Source organism: Pipistrellus hanaki (genome assembly GCF_964339955.1).
Source record: "Pipistrellus hanaki genome assembly, chromosome: 18".
Lineage (NCBI taxonomy): Eukaryota > Metazoa > Chordata > Mammalia > Chiroptera > Vespertilionidae > Pipistrellus > Pipistrellus hanaki.
In genome coordinates, this window is record NC_140520.1 from 13,395,203 (window position 1) to 13,415,454 (window position 20,252).

Here is a 20,252-nt window from a genome sequence, read left to right on the forward strand (position 1 = left end):
TACAAACAACCGACTTTATTGGGGTCAGGGTCAGTTTCTCTTTTTGCTCTTGCCCGTGACCTTGGCCGGCGTGAGCACGGGTGTTGTTGCCTGGTACAGGGTGGAGGAGATCTTGTTGATGTAGTACAGACCCACCATGGAGAAGATGAAGCTGAGGGCGAGACAGAGGCCCGGCATCACTGGACCTGCTGCCGGCCTGGGCCTCCCGGGACAGACACCAGCATCCGGAGAACAACCCCGGCTCAGGTTTAAGAAAGTGGGGAAAGGGGGAAAGGGAGGAGAGAGGGGGAGCAGGTATGGGGAAGGATGGAACCATCAGAGGAGGGTCCAGGCCCAAAGGACAGGATGCTGTACCCCTTACCCAGCGGTCAGACACTTACCAGGTGGTGACACAGACGCGATGGATGAGGCCAGATGCAAAAAGAGCCAACAGGAGGCAGAAGAGAACTGGGGAGGGAGAGAGCACATGGGGGCAGAGGTCAGAGTGGAAATACCAGCATTCATACGTCTAGGGCCGTGGTCAGCAAACTGTGGCTTGCGAGCCACATGCGGCTCTTTGGCCCCTTGAGTGTGGCTCTTCCACAAAATACCATGGCCTGGGAAAGTCTATTTTAAAGAATTGACGTTAGAAGTTTAAGTTTGAAAAATCTGACTCTCAATAGGAATTTCGATCATTGTCTTGTTGATACTTGACTCTGTTGACTAATGAGTCTGCAGACCACTGGACCAGGGGAAGTCTGGGGCCTCCGAATCTGGGAGCCTGCGTGGAGGGATGTGGCCTGACCACGGCAGGGAACGCAGGTGGCCTCCTGACGCCCAGGACACGGCGGCAGACGCACGCTCAGCCCCTGCTCGGCCCCGGCTATCACCCAAAGTCCCTCTCCTGGCCGCCTGCCCAGGAAAGCAGCGGGGATAACAGGGTCTGAAGGGCAAGGTGAGCTCCCTCTTCGGGAAGACGGTCCAGGCCTCCCCACAGAAGCCGGCCAATGGGATCACCTCGCTAAACCGGCCAGCGGCGGACCCGAGGGCCTCACTCCCCGGACACGGGATGGAGGGCAGGGTTTGGACACAAACCCTGAGGGGAGGGGCCTGAGGCTATCTAGAGAAGGACCGGAGAGAAAGGGGGGGTGGGGAGGAGGAAAGCAAGGGCAAACCCCACCTGCCGGGTGGGAAGAGCAGGGCAGGCAAAGAGGGACAGGAACCCTGCCCCACAAGGTTTCTTTCCAGTAAATGAAGACAATTCACGCGGAAACAAAGCCCAGGGAGGAGTCCGGGGCTGCTGGCCGGGAGGAGCTCTCGCTTGCAACCGGGCTCGATGGAGCAAGACCTGGAGGAGGGCTTCACACAGGACAGCATTTGCTGCCAATTTTTCAAAAACACTTATCCTAGCTAATAAAAGTCATATGCAGATTGACCATCACTCCAACACACAATAGCTGCCCCCATGTGGTCAAAGATCTGCCCCCATGTGGACCCAAGATGACCACTACAAGATGGTTGGCAGGGGAGGGCAGCTGGGAGGCACCAGGCCTGCAAAGGAGGGCAGTTGAGAGGGAACAGGCCTGCAAGGAAGGGCAGTTGGAGGTGATCAACTCTGCAGGGGAGGGCAGTTAGGGGTGACCAGGCCGGCAGAGGAGGGAAGTTGGGGGCAAACAAGCCGGCAGGGAGCAGTTAGACATCAATCAGGCTGGCATGGGAGTGATTAGGGGGTGATCAGGCTGGCAGGCAGAAGCAGTTAGGGGCAATCAGGAAGGCAGGCAGGTGAACAGGTGGGAGCCAGCAGTCCTGGATTGTGAGAGGGATGTCCGATTGCCAGTTTAAACAGAGGGGTCCCAGATTGGAGAGGGTGCAGGCTGAGCTAAGAGACACCCCCCACCTTGCACAAATTTTGTGCAACAGGCCTCTAGTAAGATATATTACTTTTCTGACCACAGTATAGCGGTTTTTAAATCTCCTTAAATAAATCTGCGTATCAGTTGATAAGAGCGCCCTCCAGATTTGCCAAGGTCTGGACACGGTCAGGGCACATACCGGAATCGACCAGTGAATGCATAAGTTAGTGGAACAACAAATCCATGTTTCTCTCTCTCCTTCCCTGTCTCTCTAAAATCAACAAATGAATTTTAAGTAAAATTAATCTGCCTTCCCATCTATGGTCTGGTTCCAACTTTGAAGGTTGTCCTGATTTCTTGGAAACCCATCAATCAAGGCTTTATTCTCCTGAGCACTGGCAGGCACTGTCTGGTCCATTTCCCTCGTTAAAACACTGATGGTTGGACGGCCAGGTGTGGCTCCGTGGTTCAGCACCCTTCCATGAACCAGGAGGTCACGGTTCGAGCACAGTGGGGGGCTCGCAGGGGGCAGCCCATGGATAATTCTCTCTCATCGTTATTTCTCTCTCTCCCTTCCTCTCTCTGAAATCAATAAAAACATATATATTTTTAAAGTTGGAGTTCCTTTTTGATTTTTTTAAATTCATTTCAGAGAGGAAGGGAGAGGGAGAAAGAAGCATCACTGATGAGAAACACTGATCAGCTGCTTCCTGCACAACCTCTATTGGGGATCAAGCCAGCAGCTTGGGCATGTGCCCTGATGGGGAATCGAACCTCAATGCGGAGCCACACTGGCCAGGCAACTGGGAGTTCTTTTAAAAAGAACTGGCTCAATCTTTTCATCTTTAATGTACTTTTCGAAGAGTTCACCAAACTATGAGTCTGGGGTTTTCCTTTCATCAAGAAGTTCTCCTGCAAAACAAAAGTTCTCCTGCGGGAAGGTGTGAGTAGCCATATTTCTCCGTCACCTGGTCCACCGGGACCACTGAGGACCAACACAGCCAGGGGACAAGCAGCAGGTGGCCGGCCCCAGCGAGGGCATCAGGGAGGGGTGGTGAGAGGGGAACCCCCTTCTCATCCCTGCCCCTGCCCCACTGCCTCTGTGCTGCCACAGGAAGGAACATGTGGGCAATTTCCCAGCATGCGGCATTCTTGGTGTGATCTGGCCTTGACACCTAATTTGCTTTATGAACTTAATACTCCATGAATAACTAAATCACATCAAATCCCAATTTCACGAGCAGTAGAACAAGGGTCATTTCAAACAGGGAACCATCTAAAAGTTATCCTAATTGGGTCAGGATTCCAGCTCACATAGAAACTTGGTGTGTCTAATACTTAGGCTCTTCACCATCATCTCCAATGGAATTCACTGACAGTGGGTCCGTTTCACGTCAGATCCGCTCAATGAACGTGGTCCTTCCCGCTGCTGCTTCTGGTGGGAACAGGAAGGCCTCTTCCCTCCCCCCCATGGATGGATGCAAAGCGGGTGCAAACTTGCCTGTTCCCCTCAGACATTCCCTGGGAACTAGCCATAAGGCAACCGAGGTTCTCCCTTTCGGAGGCCTTCTTTTCCAGCTCCGATCTCAGGAGCTAGCTAAGGTGCTGGATCCAAAGGTGTGATCTGTCTCCACACATCCTTACTCACCTACTTCCTTCTCTGCAACAACCATGACCTTCTAAGCACCTTGGAAATTCAGGTGGGGGGGGGGGATGTTGAGAGAGTTCAAATTCTCAAGCCCCAATTTGTACTTACTCTCAGGGAAGATCTTTGCTTGGAATCCTTTGCCAAAGACAAGATTCTCCAGATTATTAAAGGCCTGGGTTGCGGGAATTAAGGAGCAGGGCAGAGCCGGGTGAGAAATGGGGGTGGCACCAGCCTGCGTGGCCCGCCACCCTTCCTCCCCTCCAACCCCACAACCCCCCCTCAACCCCCACCCCCCACCCCCCTCCACCGCAGGAGGATACAGTGAGGGAGAAGACGAAAAGGCCGGAGCCCAGCAGGCCCCCCTGGATGGTGAGCCACTCGGTGGAGGCCAGCTGGCGGCTGTACATCTGCATCCCAGCGAAGAGCAGCAGAGACAGGAGGGAGGACAGCGCCAGCGACGTGCCGGTGCCCACCACTGCAGCGCCGGAGAGAGGACACGCGGAGTCCGGCCCGGCCCCGCCTCCGGGAGCCGCAGGCCGACGTGGCAGGTCCCGGAGCTCGAGGGCCGGACCGCGTCCACGCACCCCCCCACCCCGGCTCGCAGCCATGCTCCCCAACGCCCCTCACTGCACCGCGCCCCCCGGAAATAGCTCAGCCCCGAGCGCCCGGCACCCTCCGACCCCGTGCAACCTGGCCCGCCCCCTGGGACACGGGACACGTCAGCTCTGCGGGGAGCGGACCAGGAAAGCGGGTCCTTCCCAACCCCGACCCCAACTAGCTTGCCCGGGGTACCCCGCCGCCCCAATTACCCATCACGCCCCCCGGTGGATCCAATAGATGCCTCCGGCCGAGAAAGACAGGAGATGAACGGGCGCTGCTGCCTGTGCGCATGCGCCAGCTCCCAGCGCGACGAGCTTTCCCCACGTCTTCCTCTCGTCCCCCGCGGCGCCTGACGCGGCGCCCTCTCGCGGTAGGGAGGAAGCATTGCGTCAAAGAGCATCTGGCCACCGCCCTAGTCCTCCGCCCTCACCCGCAGCCCGGACAGCCGCTGCCTCTAACGCGAGCTGCGCTTAACTCTTTAAAACGACCCCTCACCTGCCCACCTCGGTCTTCTTTGCCGTTTACGTCACCTCTAATGCCCGTTCCTCCAACCTCCCTCCTCCATGAGCATCGCCTCAACATCTCTGTAGACGCTTTTTAAAAAATGTATTGGGATCACATTGGTTAATATGATTATATGGGTTTGAAGTGTACATTTTTTTTCTCATTAAAAAAAATGAGATTTTCAAAGATTTTTTAAAAAGAAAGATAGAGGAAGGGAGAGGGAGCTAGAGAGAGAGAGAAGCATTGATTGGTCGCCTGCCGCACGCACCCAACTGAGAATCAAATCTTCAGCCTGGGTGTGTGCGCTGACCGGGTGACCGGGGATGGAACCAGGGGCCCTGGGGTGCGTGGGAGGACGCTCCACCAGCTGTGCCACCCCGGCCGGGGCGAGGTGCGCACTTCCATCACACAAAATCTGTGTGCCCGCCACCCAAGTCAAGCCACCTTCCGCCACCTCCCCCAGGCTCCTGGCCAAACCAAAGCCTGGCCCTGCCACCCTGGAGCCCCGCTTTCTCTAAGCCGATCCTCCCCGTTATGTGAGGACGGTCAGCAGCCCATGGAGGCTGCGAACCTGAGCAATGGCTCTCTCCTCGAACACCACTCCGCGCGGCCCGCCGCCTCCCGAGAACCACGTGGGGAAACTGCTTCCCACCTCCCACCCCGCCTGGCCGAGGCTCGCCCCGGAGCATGCGCAGTGCTGGCTTACCCCCACCCCTCCCCGCACCCCACCGGCTCCTGCATCAGCCCCGGGTTCTCAGCGCCGCCGGATCGGGCACCGGGGGCGGGCGGGCGGCCAGGTGGGACCATGGCCGAGGCGGAGGACATGCAGACCTTCACGTCCATCATGGATGCGCTGGTCCGCATCAGTGTGAGTGAGGTGGGGCCGAGGGGGAGGGAGGGGGAGCCCGGGGGTTCGGGACCGGCCGGGTCCTCGAACAGGTGGGGATCCGGGAAGATGCTGGGATGCAGGGGTGGGGGGGCGGAGAGGGCTGGCGATGGCAGAGGGGACTGGCAGGTGGGGGTGCAGGTAGCGGGTGGTGATCCGGGGCAGCCCAGAGGTGGGTGCCGTGAGGGTGTCCCTCTGCGGGGTGTGAGGAACCGAACCCGGAGCTGCGGGGGGCAGCGGGGGGGGGGGCGGGGGCTGCCGGGCAGGGGGGCTGCACCGTTAGGACGGGGCGAGGGTGAGCTTGGAAAATCCCCAAGAAAACGGGGAGCAGGCAGGGGCGGCGAAGGAGCCACCCCGGGGTGCAGTTCCCCATTTGGACAGCTCCCCGAGACCCCACCCCACCGCACCCCCGCTCCCGGCAGCCTCCCAGCCTCCCGCGGTTGTCATGGCAACTCGTGCCCGGCTCTCCCAGGGGCGGTGCCAGCCTCGTTCCCCCCACCATCCCTTCCTCCCCCCTCCCTCCCCGTCCCTCCCTCCCGCCTTTGTGTCAGCGGCGCCCCTGGCCGGGATGGCTGCGAAGAGGGGGACCAAGGTGAGGTGAGGGGGTGGGGCGTGGCGGGGACCCCCGCCGCCGGGGGAGGGAGGGGCACTTCCGGTGGGGAGGGGGCGCGCGGGGAGGGGGCGCGGGTCTGCGGAGAGCCCGGAGCGCTGCGGGGAGGAAGGAGCGGGGGGCCGGATGGTGGGGGGCCAGGGAGAAGGGCTGGTGTCGGGGGGCCCGGAGGAGATGACCGGGGAAGCCAGGATGGTGCATGGAGGCCGGGGAGGCCGCAGGCCGGAGCCGCAGCGGGAGCACGGCAGCGGTGAGCGGGAGGATGGAGGGCGCTGCGCCCGCCGACAGGGAGGAGTCACGCGTGGGAGGGGGCGTGGGGGGCGCCAGAGAGGGGGCGGGGGTCCGCGCCGAGGTGAGTGCGGTGTCCTTGAGGGACGTGCCGGGGGCAGGAGAGAGGTGGGGGCGGGGAGCAGGGGGCCATGGCCAGGTGCAGGGGCTGCAGACCTGGCTGGGCAGGGAGAGTGGAGGGGGGGAGCTTGAGGCTGGCGGAGGTCGGATCCCGGAGCACCCCTCCTCCTGCGCAGGCCTTCAACTCTGCCTCGGAGACATAGAGGCGAGAGGCAGAGCCGGGAAGGTCTGCGGGCCAGGCCTGGGCTGGGACGGGGGTGGGGTGGGGCTGGGGGAAGCCATACGTAGCTTGTCTTGCCCCTGCCTGAGACCCCTGGGGCCTGCCAAGATACCCCGCGTCCAAGCTCTGAGCTAACCTCCCGGTCCCTCCGCAGACGAGCATGAAGAACATGGAGAAGGAGCTGCTGTGCCCGGTGTGCCAGGAGATGTACAAGCAGCCCCTGGTGCTGCCCTGTACCCACAACGTGTGCCAGGCCTGTGCCCGCGAGGTGCTGGGCCAGCAGGGCTATGTAGGCCACGGCGGGGACCCCAGCTCCGAGCCCACGTCCCCCGCCTCCACCCCCTCCACCCGCAGCCCCCGCCTGTCCCGGAGAACCCTCCCCAAGCCGGAGCGCCTGGACCGGCTGCTCAAGTCAGGTGGGCTGCAGCCTGGGGGGAGGGGAGGGGGGATGCCGGGTGTCCATCAGGAAGACGGAAGGGCCATCCTTGCTCAGGGGCATCTGTCTGCGTCCAGGGGGCGGGGAGGTTCCTCCGTGGGGCTCAGCTGAGCTAGGACACAATAAGAAATTAATTATTTAGCCGAAACCGGTTTGGCTCAGTGGATAGAGCGTCAGCCTGCGGATTGAAAGGTCCCAGGTCCGATTCCGGTCAAGGGCACGTACCTTGGTTGCGGGCACATCCCCAGTGGGGGGTGTGCAGGAGGCAGCTGGTTGATGTTTCTCTCTCATCGATGTTTCTAGCTCTCTCTCCCTTCCTCTCTGTAAAAAATCAATAAAAAATATATTTTTAAAAATTAATTCTTTAGCGGAACAGACTCCCCCCCCACCTCCGGCCGGCTGTGAGGGTGACCGCCTCCCTCCTTCCCCGGCCCCTCTGCAGGCTTCGGGACGTACCCCGGGCGGAAGCGAGGTGCCCTGCACCCCCAGGCCATCGTGTTCCCGTGCCCAGCCTGCCAGGGCGACGTGGAGCTGGGGGAGCGGGGCCTGGCGGGCCTGTTCCGGAACCTGACGCTGGAGCGCGTGGTGGAGCGGTACCGGCAGAGCGTGAGCGTGGGCGGCGCCATCCTGTGCCAGCTGTGCAAGCCGCCGCCGCTGGAGGCCACCAAGGGCTGCACCGAGTGCCGCGCCACCTTCTGCAACGAGTGCTTCAAGCTCTTCCACCCCTGGGGCACCCAGAAGGCCCAGCACGAGCCCACCCTGCCCACCCTCTCCTTCCGCCCCAAGGTGAGCAGCCCCCGCGGGGCCCGGGAGGGAGGGGCGCGTAGACCTGGATGGGCAGGGGTGCCCGGACGGAGGTGGGCAGGGGTTTGCCATGGCCAGGCTCCCTTTTCTGTAACGACGGCAACGAAGGCCCTGGGCGGCTCTTTGGGGCCTTCCTCTTCGCTGCTGAAGGAGGCTGGTACGTGTCCTGCCATACCCACAGCCGCAGGGCTGCCCAGAGGCTCACGTGAGATAGTGTTTGTGAACACTAGAGGTTTATTCATTGAACAAATATGTATCAAGCATCTCCGAGCCTAGCCCTGTTCCGGGCATGGGGATAGGAGAGAGAACAAGATGGACAAGGTTAATGAGTAACCACAAGGCCAAGATTGCCATCGTTATATTGTGATTACCACACCTCTCCTGAGGTAGCTGACGGGAGCAGGATGCTGGTGCCTGGAGGGGGCAGGAAAGGCTCTTTCTGATGCTAGCAGGTACCACCAGGTGGCGCTGTGGAGCACCGCCACTGAGCTCCTCTTCGCCCCCATCTGGCAATGGAGGAAGGGCACACCCTTATGCAGACCGTTGGCTGACTATGCCATTGCCCTTTCTGTCCCCAGGGCCTCATGTGCCCAGACCACAAGGAAGAGGTGACCCACTACTGCAAGACGTGCCAACGTCTGGTATGCCAGCTCTGCCGAGTGAGGCGCACCCACAGCGGGCACAAGATCACACCCGTGCTCAGCGCCTACCAGGCCCTCAAGGTGAGCTGACCCACTCACACCCCCTCACACCTCCTCTTACTGATTGATAGCTTCTGCCCAGCCGGTTCTGATTCCCACCTCTTTCTTCCCTCCTAGGACAAACTGTCAAAGAGCCTGACATACATCCTAGGAAACCAGGACACGGTCCAGACCCAGATCTGTGAGCTGGAGGAGACCCTGAGGCACACTGAGGTGAGGGAGGGCACAGAGGTGGACACAGCAGGAGGGTGGGAGGGGCCGGGCCCCATCCCCTGGTGGCGAGCTCAGGAAGTGTGGGGTCCGTGCATGTCCGGGTTCTGATGAAACCAGGCTAAGCAGGAGGCTTGGTGCCCTGGGCCAGGCTGCGGCTGGAACTATAGTGGGGACAGGACGGGGAGAGCCTGAAAAGTCCCAGGAAAGCAGGTCAGATGCCCTCGGGCTCAGAAACCTGCTGAGGATGGCACGTATCCCTGGAGCTAGGCTAAGGCGACGGCTCTGATGCCTTCGCCCGGATGGCATGCATCAGCTGGCGTGGGGTGGGCAACAAGACAGCACAGACGCCGCTGGGTGTGAGCACAGCCCAAGGAGGGATCGCTTTTGTTCGGGGGAGTCCTGGGGAGTGGGCACCGGAAAGGCTAGCACAAATGGTCAGGAGCGGAGGCCACGTGGGGATGCGGTGCCTCGGGAGCCGTACGCCCGGCCCCGGTGAGGCGGGTGGCATGTCCCCAGATTCTCTGTGACCCCGGCCTCGGTGCGGGGCCCCGAGGCTGGCTCAGGCAGCCCCGTCAGGGAGATAGTGAGTGTTGCTCTCTGGGCAGGTGAGCGGTCAGCAGGCCAAGGAGGAGGTGTCCCAGCTGGTGCGGGGGCTGGGGGCTGTGCTGGAGGAGAAGAGGGCGGCGCTGCTCCAGGCCATCGAGGAGTGCCAGCAGGAGCGGCTGGCCCGCCTCGGCGCCCAGCTGCAGGAGCACCGCAGCCTCCTGGACGGCTCGGGGCTGGTGGGCTACGCCCAGGAGGTCCTTAAGGAGACGGACCAGCCGTGCTTTGTGCAAGCAGCCAAGCAGTTACATAACAGGTACCTCAGGGCACAGCTCAGGGGCACGGGCTCCCCTGGGGGGGGGTGAGAGGGGCATCCCAGGGGTAGACAGTGTCCAGGACAGAGTCTCAAGTGCCGTCCGATGGAGAGCTGGGCCCTGAGGGTTCCCACCGCTCGGCCAAACCAGTACCCAGCGTGCGTGAGGGGACGAGGACGAGACCCAAAGCAGACAGACGCCAGGGCTCAGGGGCAGGCGGGCAGAATCCAGGAGAAGGGTGGCTGCCCAGGCGGCAGTGCCTGACCCTTGGGTGCCCCCGTCCCAGGATCGCCCGAGCCACAGAGGCCCTCCAGATGTTCCGGCCGGCTGCCAGCTCCTCCTTCCGCCACTGCCAGCTGGACGTGGGGCGAGAGATGAAGCTGCTGACGGAGCTTAACTTTCTCCGAGGTAAGGAGACGACGGCCAGGCCCCATTCCAGTTAGAGCCTTCCTCCCTCCTCCCCCAGCAGCGGGCCCGGGGGGCAGTGCCCACCGGGGACCTCCCAGCCCACTGCCCGGCCTGGCCAGCCACCCCGCCCGCCCGCCCAGCCCACCGGCCACGCCGGCCGCCCCGCGCTCAGCGCCGCTCTCCCTCTCTTTGTTTGTAGGCCGTGGCCGCCGCGGACTCTGCTCCGGAGCACCCCAGGCAAGTCAGCGGCCCGGGCCCCTGCTCCACCCGCAGCCCCCACCCGCTTGGCCACCCCTCTTTGCCTCCTTCTCTGTCCTGCCTCCACCAGACCCCGTCCCCCCAGTGCCCCCAGCCCCGTGGCCTGTCTCTCTTCTGCCTTCCTTAGGTGCTTGCCCAACCCTTGCCCTCTGTCCCTGTGACCCTTGCCCTCTGGACTTTTCTTCTCTCTTCCTTGACCTCTGTCTCCTGCCACCGAGCTTCCGCTTGCCCTCTGTGGTCCCCATGTTCTGTCGTGCTGACTCTCACCTCCCTCCCTCCCTCTCTGTCCCCTCCTTCCTGTTCAGTGCCCTCTTGCCTGGGCCCGGTGGCCTTGCCCTGGGGCTCCTCCTTATTCCTAGAATGAAAGGCGCAGAGAAAGAAGGGTCTCCTCGGGTCTGGTGCCCTCGCTTGACAGGGAGGAAACTGAGGCCCGAAAGGGGAGGTGCTGACCTGAGGCCAGTGCGCTCACCACACTAACACCCAGGCCTCAACTGCCTCTCTCCTCCTCCCTCGGGCGCTGCCTGCCCATCCCTGCCCGGCGCCCAGATGGGTCTCTCCCCGGGTCCCTCTCACCCGCACTCACCCCCCGGCTCCCGCTGCTTTTCCCCCTCCCGCCTCCCCCCACGCCCGGCCAGCGGCCGCCCTGACTGACCCCGCCGTCTCTCCCGACAGTGCCCGAGGCTCCGGTCATTGACACGCAGCGCACCTTCGCCTACGACCAGATCTTCCTGTGCTGGCGGCTGCCCCCGCACTCGCCGCCCGCCTGGCACTACACCATCGAGTTCCGGCGCACGGACGTGCCTGCCCAGCCCGGCCCGGCGCACTGGCAGCGGCGGGAGGAGGTGAGGGGCACCAGCGCCCTGCTGGAGAACCCCGACACGGGCTCCGTGTACGTGCTGCGTGTGCGCGGCTGCAACAAGGCCGGCTACGGCGAGTACAGCGAGGACGTGCACCTGCACACGCCCCCGGCGCCCGGTGAGTGGGCGGAGGGGCGGGCGCGGTGCGGTGCAGGGCATGCTGGGACCCAGGCGCCGGCTGGAGGGGCTGGGTGAGCCCTGGAGAGGCCGTGTGGTGCAGTGGGTCACACTCACTAATGCTGGAGCTAGATTTGCTGGGTTCAGACCCCAGCTCTGCCTCTTGCCATCTGTATGCGCCCTCTCCGAACCTCAAGTTCCTCTTCTGTGGGGGCATTCACAGTGCTTCCCTCAGAGGGCTGCTGTGAGGATTAATGGGGTTGACACATGCGAAGTCTTAGAGTGTCCACCTCGAGTCAGAGCTACTAATGACAGCACAACGACTGTCCAGGAACAGGGTGGGCCTGGGACGGAGGCATCACGGAGGAGGGCCACAGTGTGGGCCCGGGTGCAGGCAGGTGCAGGCGCGGGCGGGGCTGGCTGTCAGGACCAGAGGGAGGGCCAGGGTGCAGGCAGGGGTGGGAGTGTCTCCGCGGAACGAGCAGCCGGGCGGGCTGAGAGGCCGCGCTGGGAGTCGGCTGGGCCCCGGCACCGGTTTCTGTGCCCCCCGGTCGTCACCAGACCCTCCGGGGTCCCGTGCCCACTTGGCATCTCCACTTCTCTCTCCCCCGTGCCCCTCGTGCCCGCCCGCCAGGCCCTGCTCCCAGCGCCCTTGGCAGCCCGTTCCCTGTTCCGAAACCCCCCGGCGTCGGTGCTGATGCCTCGGTCCCAGGCTGTCCCTGAAGCCCTTCCTTCCTCTGTCCCCTCCCCCTCCAGTCCTCCACTTCTTCCTGGACGGCCGCTGGGGCTCCAGCCGCGAGAGGCTGGCCATCAGCAAGGACCAGCGGGCCGTGCGGAGCGTCCCGGGGCTGCCCCTGCTGCTGGCGGCCGAGCGGCTGCTCACCGGCTGCCACCTGAGCGTGGACGTGGTCCTGGGCGACGTGGCCGTGACCCAGGGCCGCAGCTACTGGGCCTGCGCCGTGGACCCCGCCTCCTACCTGGTCAAGGTGGGCGTCGGGCTGGAGAGCAAGCTTCAGGAGAGCTTCCAGGGCGCGGCCGACGTGATCAGCCCCAGGTCAGGCCGCTCCGGCTGGGGGGGCGGGGACCCGGGCGGGAGCTGGGGACAGGATGGGGTGGGGGACCCGGGTGGGAGCTGGGGACAGGATGGGGTGGGGGACCCGGGTGGGAGCTGGGGACAGGATGGGGTGGGGGACCCGGGTGGAAGCTGGGAACAGGATGGGGGGGCAAGAGGAGCACAGACTCGCTGGGGTGGAGCTGGAAGAGGCTTAGAAGGACACAGTAAAGTAATGGCAGCCAGGAGGGGGGGGTCGGGGGGGCAAGTGTGGGAGGGGCCAGGGGAGGGCTCTGAGCCTGGGCTTTGGAGTGTGTGGCTGGGGAAGGAGAGGGAAGAAGAGGGAACCACCTCCACTTCCTTCCGTCTGTCACTCAAGACTAAGAGACCCCTCTCCACGCCTCCAGGCCGTTCTCCCGATATCCCTTTCCAGCACCTTTCCCCACACACGCCTTGCTCTTGCACACCTTCCTCAGCCCTATCTTGTAACGCCCTGAACTCCTCTCCTTAAACCTCCCATCTCCAACCCTCTCACCCCCAGCACCCCACTAACACCTCCCACGGTGCCTTCCTCCCCAGGCCCCGTGTCTTCAGAACGCTCTCCGCCCACTCGCAGCTCCGTCCCCAATCCCACATCCTTCTGACATCTCTTGCTCATCCGGACACCGATCCACCCTCCTCACCCTCCCCCCATTGACCTCCCACCATCCTTCCTCTCGCCCTCATTCCCCAGCTTCTCTAACCCCCAGAACCCTCTCCAGCGAGATGTCCCCAACCCCCCCCCCTACGGCTGCACCCCTCAGTGAGCTTTCTTGCCCAATGCCTCTCTTGCCAGCGTGATCTCCTTTCTGTGCCCCTTTTCTGCCAACCCACACCCCAACCCTACCTTCTAATCCCCGTTCCTTCCACATGTTTCTCCTCAATGTTCCCAACCCATCCTTTCAACCAACATTCCACACTTCCAGCGTCTCAGCCCCCTGGCACCCACCCCCCACGCCCCGTCCCGCCCCAACACCCTCCAACCCGGTGCCCCTCCGCAGGTACGACCCCGACAGCGGCCACGACAGCGGGGCGGAGGACACCACGGTGGAGGCCCTGCCCCCCTTCGCCTTCCTCACCATCGGCATGGGCAAGATCCTGCTGGGCGCCGGGGCCGGCGCCGGGGCGGGGCTGACGGGGCGGGACGGCCCGGCCGCCGGCTGCACCGTGCCCCTGCCGCCCCGCCTGGGCATCTGCCTGGACTACGAGCAGGGCCGGGTGTCCTTCCTGGACGCCGTGTCCTTCCGCGGGCTCCTGGAGTGCCCGCTGGACTGCTCGGGGCCCGTGTGCCCCGCCTTCTGCTTCATCGGAGGGGGCGCCGTGCAGCTCCAGGAGCCGGCGGGCACCAAGCCGGAGAGGAAGGTCACCATCGGGGGCTTCGCCAAGCTGGACTGACGGCCCCGTGAGCTTCCCGGAGCCGGCTGATGGCTCCGGCAGCTTCTCCCTCCACTCTTCTTTCCCCGAGGTCCTGTCCTTCACCCCGTGTCTGTGTCTCCCCGGGGCCTTCTCTCCACCAAGAGACACTCCCCTGCTCACCTCTCTAGCTGGCCGCCATCTCTCCATTGCCTGTTAATCCAGACCCCATCCTGCCCGGCTCCTGCTCCATCCTCTGCCCGGGGCATCCAACCAAGCCATGGAGAGAGCCCTCCCCCACCCCTGCCCTTCTCCCCAGCACTCAGGCCAAGTGGCAGGGAGGCTCCTGGAACCAGGGCATGACCCCCAGCTCTGCCCTCTGCCCTCTGCCCTCTGCCCTGCCCAGCTGCCTGCCCCGCCGATGCTGGCCGACGGCCTTGGAGGGGGCAGGCTCTCTGGCTGGCACTGCCTGGCATTCCCTGGGAGGGAAGGACCCTGTCCCGTGTCCATGTGGGTCCCCGTGCCCTGCAGCCGCATGCCCCGTACGCCCCTCCCCCCCGCATGCTCTCCTGTCCCGCACCCATGCCCATGTGCCCGGGCTCCCTTTGGGGCCACGCGGAGGCTGGATGTCCCCATTGGGTTGGACCAGACAAGACCTGGGGCCCCCTGCTGCCTGCTGCGGTAGGGACTGCTAGGCCTGTGCCAAGCAACAGCTGTCATTTTCATGGTTTCTAAACAATAAACTGTGAGGCCAGGCACTCTCTGCCTTTCCGAGCCCTGCCATTCCTCTGAGCTTCTGTGCTGGTGTGGCTGCCAGAGGGACCGGGCGCTCAGCTATGGCCCTAAGGGAAGGAGGTGCCCAAGCCTGGCGCTCCCTAGACTCCTGCCCACACCAGTGCCCCGCCCAGGCCTGCGCCCGCCATGCCCGCCAGGGGGCGCACGGCTCCGGTGACCTCCTGTGTCCCCCAAAGAGGCATGAGACACCGCTCCCGGCCCCTGAGGGAATGTGGTTGAACTCAAAGGGGCAGGGAACCAGAACCACTTCCCCATTCCCAGGGTGCGGGGAGCGAGCGGACCCCAGAGCCAGTGGGCGGATGGATGGGGGGGGACCGGGCGTGGCGCCAGCCCCGGATCTAACACTTATCAGGGCCGTGTTGACTTGGTGGCTGTTATCCCGTGTTGACTTTTCGGCTGTTATCGCCGCCTGAGGATTTACTTCACACCCGAGCGGCTCAGAATAGAACCGCCTGAGGGCATCGTGCCAAGGGGAGAAGAGGGTGCAGGCCTGCCCCCTGGCCAGGCTGAAACCAGGGGTGAGCCATAGGTACCGCAGGCCGAGGCCCAGCCTCTTAGGTTTCGTTTCCTCCTTCCTCTTGTGCCGCCAGCAATGGGGGAGAGGTGACTCAAATTCTTCCACTGGCCACTCCTGACCCAAGGTCACCGCTCCGCACCCCCTGCTGCCCAACAAACCCTGCTCCGGGCCTCCTTTCCCGCTGCCGCCTCCCCGGAGTCCCCTCCAGACCCCCGCACACACCCACCCGGATCGCCCCTCCTGTCTGAGGGTCACGGGTGACGGGTCGGACGTGAGAGCCAGAGCGGAGGAGGCCCACGTTTTATTCTGTGTACAAGTGCCCACTCCCATTGGGGGGCTCTGGGGCCAGTCCTGGAGCCGCTGCCCCAGGCACATCCCTGGGAGCCGGGATGGGCTCCCCAGGGCTGAGCTGGGTTAGGGGCACACAGCCCCCTGGAACGCCCGGCTCACCAGTCCAGGAAAGGGGGGGGGCACTGCTTCCCCGAAACTCCCAAGACCATGACGGAGGCCACTGGCCGGATGCTCAGCGGGCGGCGTGCCCCTACAAGTTGGCAGAAGTGGCTGCTGGGTTCGTGTAAGACAGGCCGCTGCCGCCATTGCCTGCAGAGACCTAGGTGAGGGGGGAAGGGGTCCAGGCTGAGGGGCAGAAGCTTCCCTGGGAGAAGCTGCCACCCCAGGGCCCCCCGGCGGCCCCCCCAGGCTGGGGCAGCGGCCTGGGAGCCTGGCTGGCTCTCGAAGGGTTAATTCGGAGCCAGCACCTGCCTGCACCACCAGCAGCCAGGTGACTGTAAACAGGGCCTTTCCCCCTCCCTCTGCTCCCCTGCTCTCCCTCCCCTGGTTCCAGCCAGCCTCCCTGATGCCCCCTCCTGCCCCCCACCCCCAACCCCCGGCTCCCTCTACTCTCTGCTCTTCCAGCCCAAGAAGGTGTGTGCGCATCTGTGTAAACTGGAAGAAGGCAGGCCCGGGAGTGGGAAAATGGGGTCAAGGAAAGTCCCCCTCCCCCACCTGGAGTTCCAGCCCCAGGTGACCAAGTAATTATTTACTAGGTCCTGCGGACAAGGGCCAGGAAGGGAGAGAAGGGGGTGGGGGGGGGGCTTGCTTTCCTGAGACTCCCAAGAACCCTCCACTCAGGCTCACCCGTCTTGGTGAGACTTCAGCCTTGGAATCGAGACACCCCACCCCACCCCAACATTCCTCAACCTTCCCTCCATCCTAGGAGAAGAGTGCGGGACAGGTGCCCTCTCCTTGGAAGCTCTGTGTGAAGGGTGCCCACCCACTCCACCGCTGGGCATCCCAGACACGGCCGTGCCCCCGCCCGGCTGACCAGCGAACGCTCTCCTGGAACCGCTGGTAGAGGGGACACTCCCTCCCGAGGTCCCCAGGTTCCATGGTCTCCCCAGGCCTTTCCCCAAAACTCTCGTGCCTCCACCCACCTCCTCTCCTCGCCAGGCCTCCACTGCTTGCTTCACGTCAGCCCTCACCTTTTCTAAGGTCTCTGGGTTTTCCATGTCACCCCTTCGGGCCCCCTTCCCAGCCTGAGCCTCCTCTCCCTCTCCCTGGGCCCGCGCTCCGCTCACCTCCTCGTAAGGGCTCCGTTTGGAACTGCCAGGAGGCACGTAGCGCCCGTGGGTGTGGTAGGTGGGGTACTCGCTCATCGCATGGTAGGCATCGCGGGAGGGGAAGATGTCCAGCTGCCCACAGTTCTTCCGGCGGCACTGACACACCGCCTGGGGGGGGAGACGGCAGGTTAGGGGGGCCCCGGAGTTCCTTCCAGCAGGGACACTCGGGTGAGGGCTGAAGACCGAGCACTTACCAGGGCAAGGAGATAGACGATGGCCAGCGCCACCAGAACGCAGACCAGCACCAGCAGGGCGATGCCCCAGCCGGGCACCCCGGCCCCAGGCCGCGAGGAGGGAGGGAAGGACACTTCCTCCGCTGAACGGAAAAGCCGTCGTCAGGGCAGTTTCCCCAAGGAGGCGACCCTCCCCTGCTGCCCCGGGGAGAAGCGGGAATCCGGGTGCCGGAGAGGGAGCGGCCCCAGAGGCAAGGGCAGTGGCCTCACCGCTCACTCCTGAGACGTCCCAGTGGAATCTGTCTGCTCCGAGCTGAACGAGCCCTGCCTTGACGCGGTTGGCAGTGGTGGCGCCCTCTCGGAAAGCCAGGATGGATTCCACCCTCACAGATCCTGGCCTGCTCACGGGGACATGAGCGATTCAGGTGCAGTCCCGCTTCTGGCACTTGCCCCAACCGTAAGAGTACCCATAAGAGCACCCGTCCTTCCCCACAGTCATGACAACATGCACCCACCCCAGACAGAGCCCACACCCAGAACTGTACCTGAACTGGATGTCAGAGGAGCCCAGAAAACTCTCCTGCTTATAAATCTGCAAAAACTGGGGGTGGGGGGGGGTGGGGGAGTGGGGAGTAGGTGCTAAGTTTGGTGCTCGGGTCCGAGCAGTTCTGAAGCTGCTGCGAAGGAGCGTGTGGAGGAAGGGCAGTTACTCACCAATTCGGTAACGTTTCTCCGCAGCACCTGGTAATAGTTAGTGCTGGGATCTTCCAGGGAGGAGTTAAACGGGAGGTTCGAAATATGAAAGAGCAGGAAGAAGAAGGACATCCTCTGAATGGAAGAGGTGAGGGGCACTACGCTACCACCGGTGGTACTGGCTGTAGTCCTGGTTCTGTGGCTGGCAGGGGTGGTCGGAGTATCAGAGTGGTGGCTGGGAACTGAGGATGGCGTCCCCTTGCCAACTGGGGAGGTGGTAGCCTTGGCAGAAGTGCCCTTGTGTGCTGGAGTCGTGGCCGAGCTTGAGGCCGGGCTGGTGGCCGGGGAAGAGGTGGCATTGTGGACTGGGGTGGTGGCTGAGCTTGAGGCAGGGCTGGCGGCCGGGGAAGAGGTGGCATTGTGGACTGGGGTGGTGGCCGAGCTTGAGGCAGGGCTGGTGGTCAGGGAAGAGGTGGCATCGGGGGCTGGAGTCGTGGTTGAGCTTGAGGCAGGGCTGGTGGTCAGGGAAGAGGTGGCATCGGGGGCTGGAGTCATGGCTGAGCTTGAGGCAGGGCTGGTGGTCAGGGAAGAGGTGGCATTGTGGACTGGGGTGGTGGCCGAGCTTGAGGCAGGGCTGGTGGTCAGGGAAGAGGTGGCATCGGGGGCTGGAGTCGTGGTTGAGCTTGAGGCAGGGCTGGTGGTCAGGGAAGAGGTGGCATCGGGGGCTGGAGTCGTGGCTGAGCTTGAGGCAGGGCTGGTGGCCGGGGAAGAGGTGGCATCGGGGGCTGGAGTCGTGGTTGAGCTTGAGGCAGGGCTGGTGGTCAAGGAAGAGGTGGCATCGGGGGCTGGAGTCGTGGCTGAGCTTGAGGCAGGGCTGGTGGTCAAGGAAGAGGTGGCATCGGGGGCTGGAGTCGTGGCTGAGCTTGAGGCAGGGCTGGTGGTCAAGGAAGAGGTGGCATCGGGGGCTGGAGTCGTGGCTGAGCTTGAGGCAGGGCTGGTGGTCAAGGAAGAGGTGGCATCGGGGGCTGGAGTCGTGGCTGAGCTTGAGGCAGGGCTGGTGGTCAAGGGAGAGGTGGCATCGGGGGCTGGGGTGGTGGCTGAGCTTGAGGCAGGGCTGGTGGTCAAGGGAGAGGTGGCATCGGGGGCTGGAGTCGTGGCTGAGCTTGAGGCAGGGCTGGTGGTCAAGGGAGAGGTGGCATCGGGGGCTGGAGTCGTGGCTGAGCTTGAGGCAGGGCTGGTGGTCAAGGGAGAGGTGGCATCGGGAGCTGGAGTGGTGGCCGAGCTTGAGGCAGGGCTGGTGGTCAAGGGAGAGGTGGCATCGGGAGCTGGAGTGGTGGCCGAGCTTGAGGCAGGGCTGGTGGTCAAGGGAGAGGTGGCATCGGGGGCTGGGGTGGTGGCCGAGCTTGAGGCCAGGCTGGTGGCAGGGGAAGAGGTGGCTGGGGGGGCTGGGGTGGTGGTCGAGCTTGAGGCAGAGCTGTGAGTGGGGAGTGAGCTGCTGGTTGTGCTCACAGAACTTCTGTCAATGAACCTGGACATTGGGCGGCTTTGGGTAGTCACAGTCTGTGTACTTCCCGTGGGCCTTGTGTGGCCAGAGGTTGTAGGAACTATTGGGGGTGGGGTGGGGGGAAGATCTGTAAGAAATTGAGAATGAGGTTCAGGGTAAGTCAGAACAAGGAGAAAATATGTCCTCTAGCATCTGGAGAAATAATGCTAGGAGGATTGGGGGGCCAGGCCCGAGTCAGCCCTCCTCCTCCTTCCAGCTGCAGCCCCTCTCTCTTCCCACACCCCTCTGCTCCCGGTTAGCCATCTCCACGCCTGAGATTTACCTGTCCTGCCACTCCCACTCCCACCCCCACCCTGCGCTTCTCTTCAGCCAATCACCTGCCCCTGGCACCCATTCTCCTGGGGGGTCGTCTCTGAGCCTGTCTCCTTTTCTCTGGCCCAGGCTAGGCCACCTGTCTGCAATTTCTGCCTTGTGGGGTGCCACCTGCCAGGAGACAAAACCCACAGAAAGGCTGTGCCGGGCGGCCCCTCCCCACCTGGCGCCCCTCACCTGTGAGCACTGGGACTAGCAGCAGCAGGAAGCAGAAAGGGGCCTGCATGCCTGTGTCCTGGTGGCAGAGACCCCGGTGGGGAGGGGGCAGAACAGATCCGGGCAGGCACTGCGTGTGAGGCGCAGCAGCACAGGTGCCAGGTTTTATCGGTCCTCCCCTCCCACCACCACCCGCCAGAGCAGGTGACAGGTGACAAAACCCCGCCCCTCCTTTCCCTACCTCATCTCTTCCTCCTCCTCCCCAACCATTCCTGTCCCCTCAGGTAGAGCACAGGGGCTCCAGTCATTCAACTCTCTGACAACCTGCCCTCCAGTCGGCCCCCCTTTTCACCGACCACTCCCTGGCTCCAGAAGGCGGTGTGTGTGTGTGTGTGTGTGTGTGTGTGTGTGTGTGTGTGTGTGTTAGAGAGAGAGAGAGAGAGAGAGAGAGAGAGAGAGAGAGAGAGAGAAAGTGGGGGAGCCTGGGACCTGGGTCCCCAAGGCCTTAGTTTTAGCTCCAGAAAGGCGATAGAGAACGTGGGCCAGGTTAAGTGGGAAGCTCACCCTCAGCTCCCCACTACACTTCTCCCCGGGCCCTTGAAGCCCCACTCGGGGCGGAGGGGGGTCCGAGAAAAAAGGGGGCGGTTTGGTAAGGAGTGGACCAGGGGTTGGTTTTGGCCC

General features: G+C 63.4%; 3 protein-coding genes across 4 annotated transcripts; 1 reads left to right on the forward strand and 2 right to left on the reverse strand.

The window, feature by feature from the left end:
* On the reverse strand, nucleotides 1-5,276 carry KRTCAP2 (keratinocyte associated protein 2). The gene is made up of 6 exons (XM_084866927.1): nucleotides 4,576-5,276; nucleotides 4,290-4,442; nucleotides 3,801-3,955; nucleotides 3,589-3,652; nucleotides 381-447; nucleotides 1-151 (listed from the first exon to the last, which is right to left on the reverse strand). The coding sequence occupies exons 2-6, from the start codon at nucleotides 4,369-4,371 to the stop codon at nucleotides 31-33; spliced, it is 489 nt and encodes a 162-aa protein (XP_084723053.1). The 5' UTR covers nucleotides 4,372-4,442; nucleotides 4,576-5,276; the 3' UTR covers nucleotides 1-30.
* A 38-nt stretch (nucleotides 5,277-5,314) lies between these two features.
* Nucleotides 5,315-14,516, forward strand: TRIM46 (tripartite motif containing 46). Of its 2 annotated transcripts, none has more exons than XM_084866758.1 (10): nucleotides 5,315-5,452; nucleotides 6,803-7,064; nucleotides 7,527-7,870; nucleotides 8,467-8,610; nucleotides 8,707-8,802; nucleotides 9,408-9,661; nucleotides 9,946-10,067; nucleotides 10,998-11,300; nucleotides 12,056-12,353; nucleotides 13,391-14,516. In XM_084866758.1, the coding sequence occupies exons 1-10, from the start codon at nucleotides 5,390-5,392 to the stop codon at nucleotides 13,782-13,784; spliced, it is 2,280 nt and encodes a 759-aa protein (XP_084722884.1). In that variant the 5' UTR covers nucleotides 5,315-5,389; the 3' UTR covers nucleotides 13,785-14,516. The 2 variants fall into 2 exon arrangements, with proteins under 2 accessions (XP_084722884.1, XP_084722885.1); XM_084866759.1 differs by lacking the exon at nucleotides 5,315-5,452 and adding an exon at nucleotides 5,473-6,062.
* An 813-nt stretch (nucleotides 14,517-15,329) lies between these two features.
* Nucleotides 15,330-19,641, reverse strand: MUC1 (mucin 1, cell surface associated; the record flags this gene model as incomplete). The annotated part of the gene is made up of 8 exons (XM_084866522.1): nucleotides 15,330-15,664; nucleotides 16,632-16,781; nucleotides 16,868-16,989; nucleotides 17,117-17,244; nucleotides 17,392-17,447; nucleotides 17,561-17,873; nucleotides 17,935-19,055; nucleotides 19,579-19,641. The coding sequence occupies 8 exons, from the start codon at nucleotides 19,639-19,641 to the stop codon at nucleotides 15,596-15,598; spliced, it is 2,022 nt and encodes a 673-aa protein (XP_084722648.1). The 3' UTR covers nucleotides 15,330-15,595.
* Between the last annotated feature and the right edge of the window lie 611 nt (nucleotides 19,642-20,252).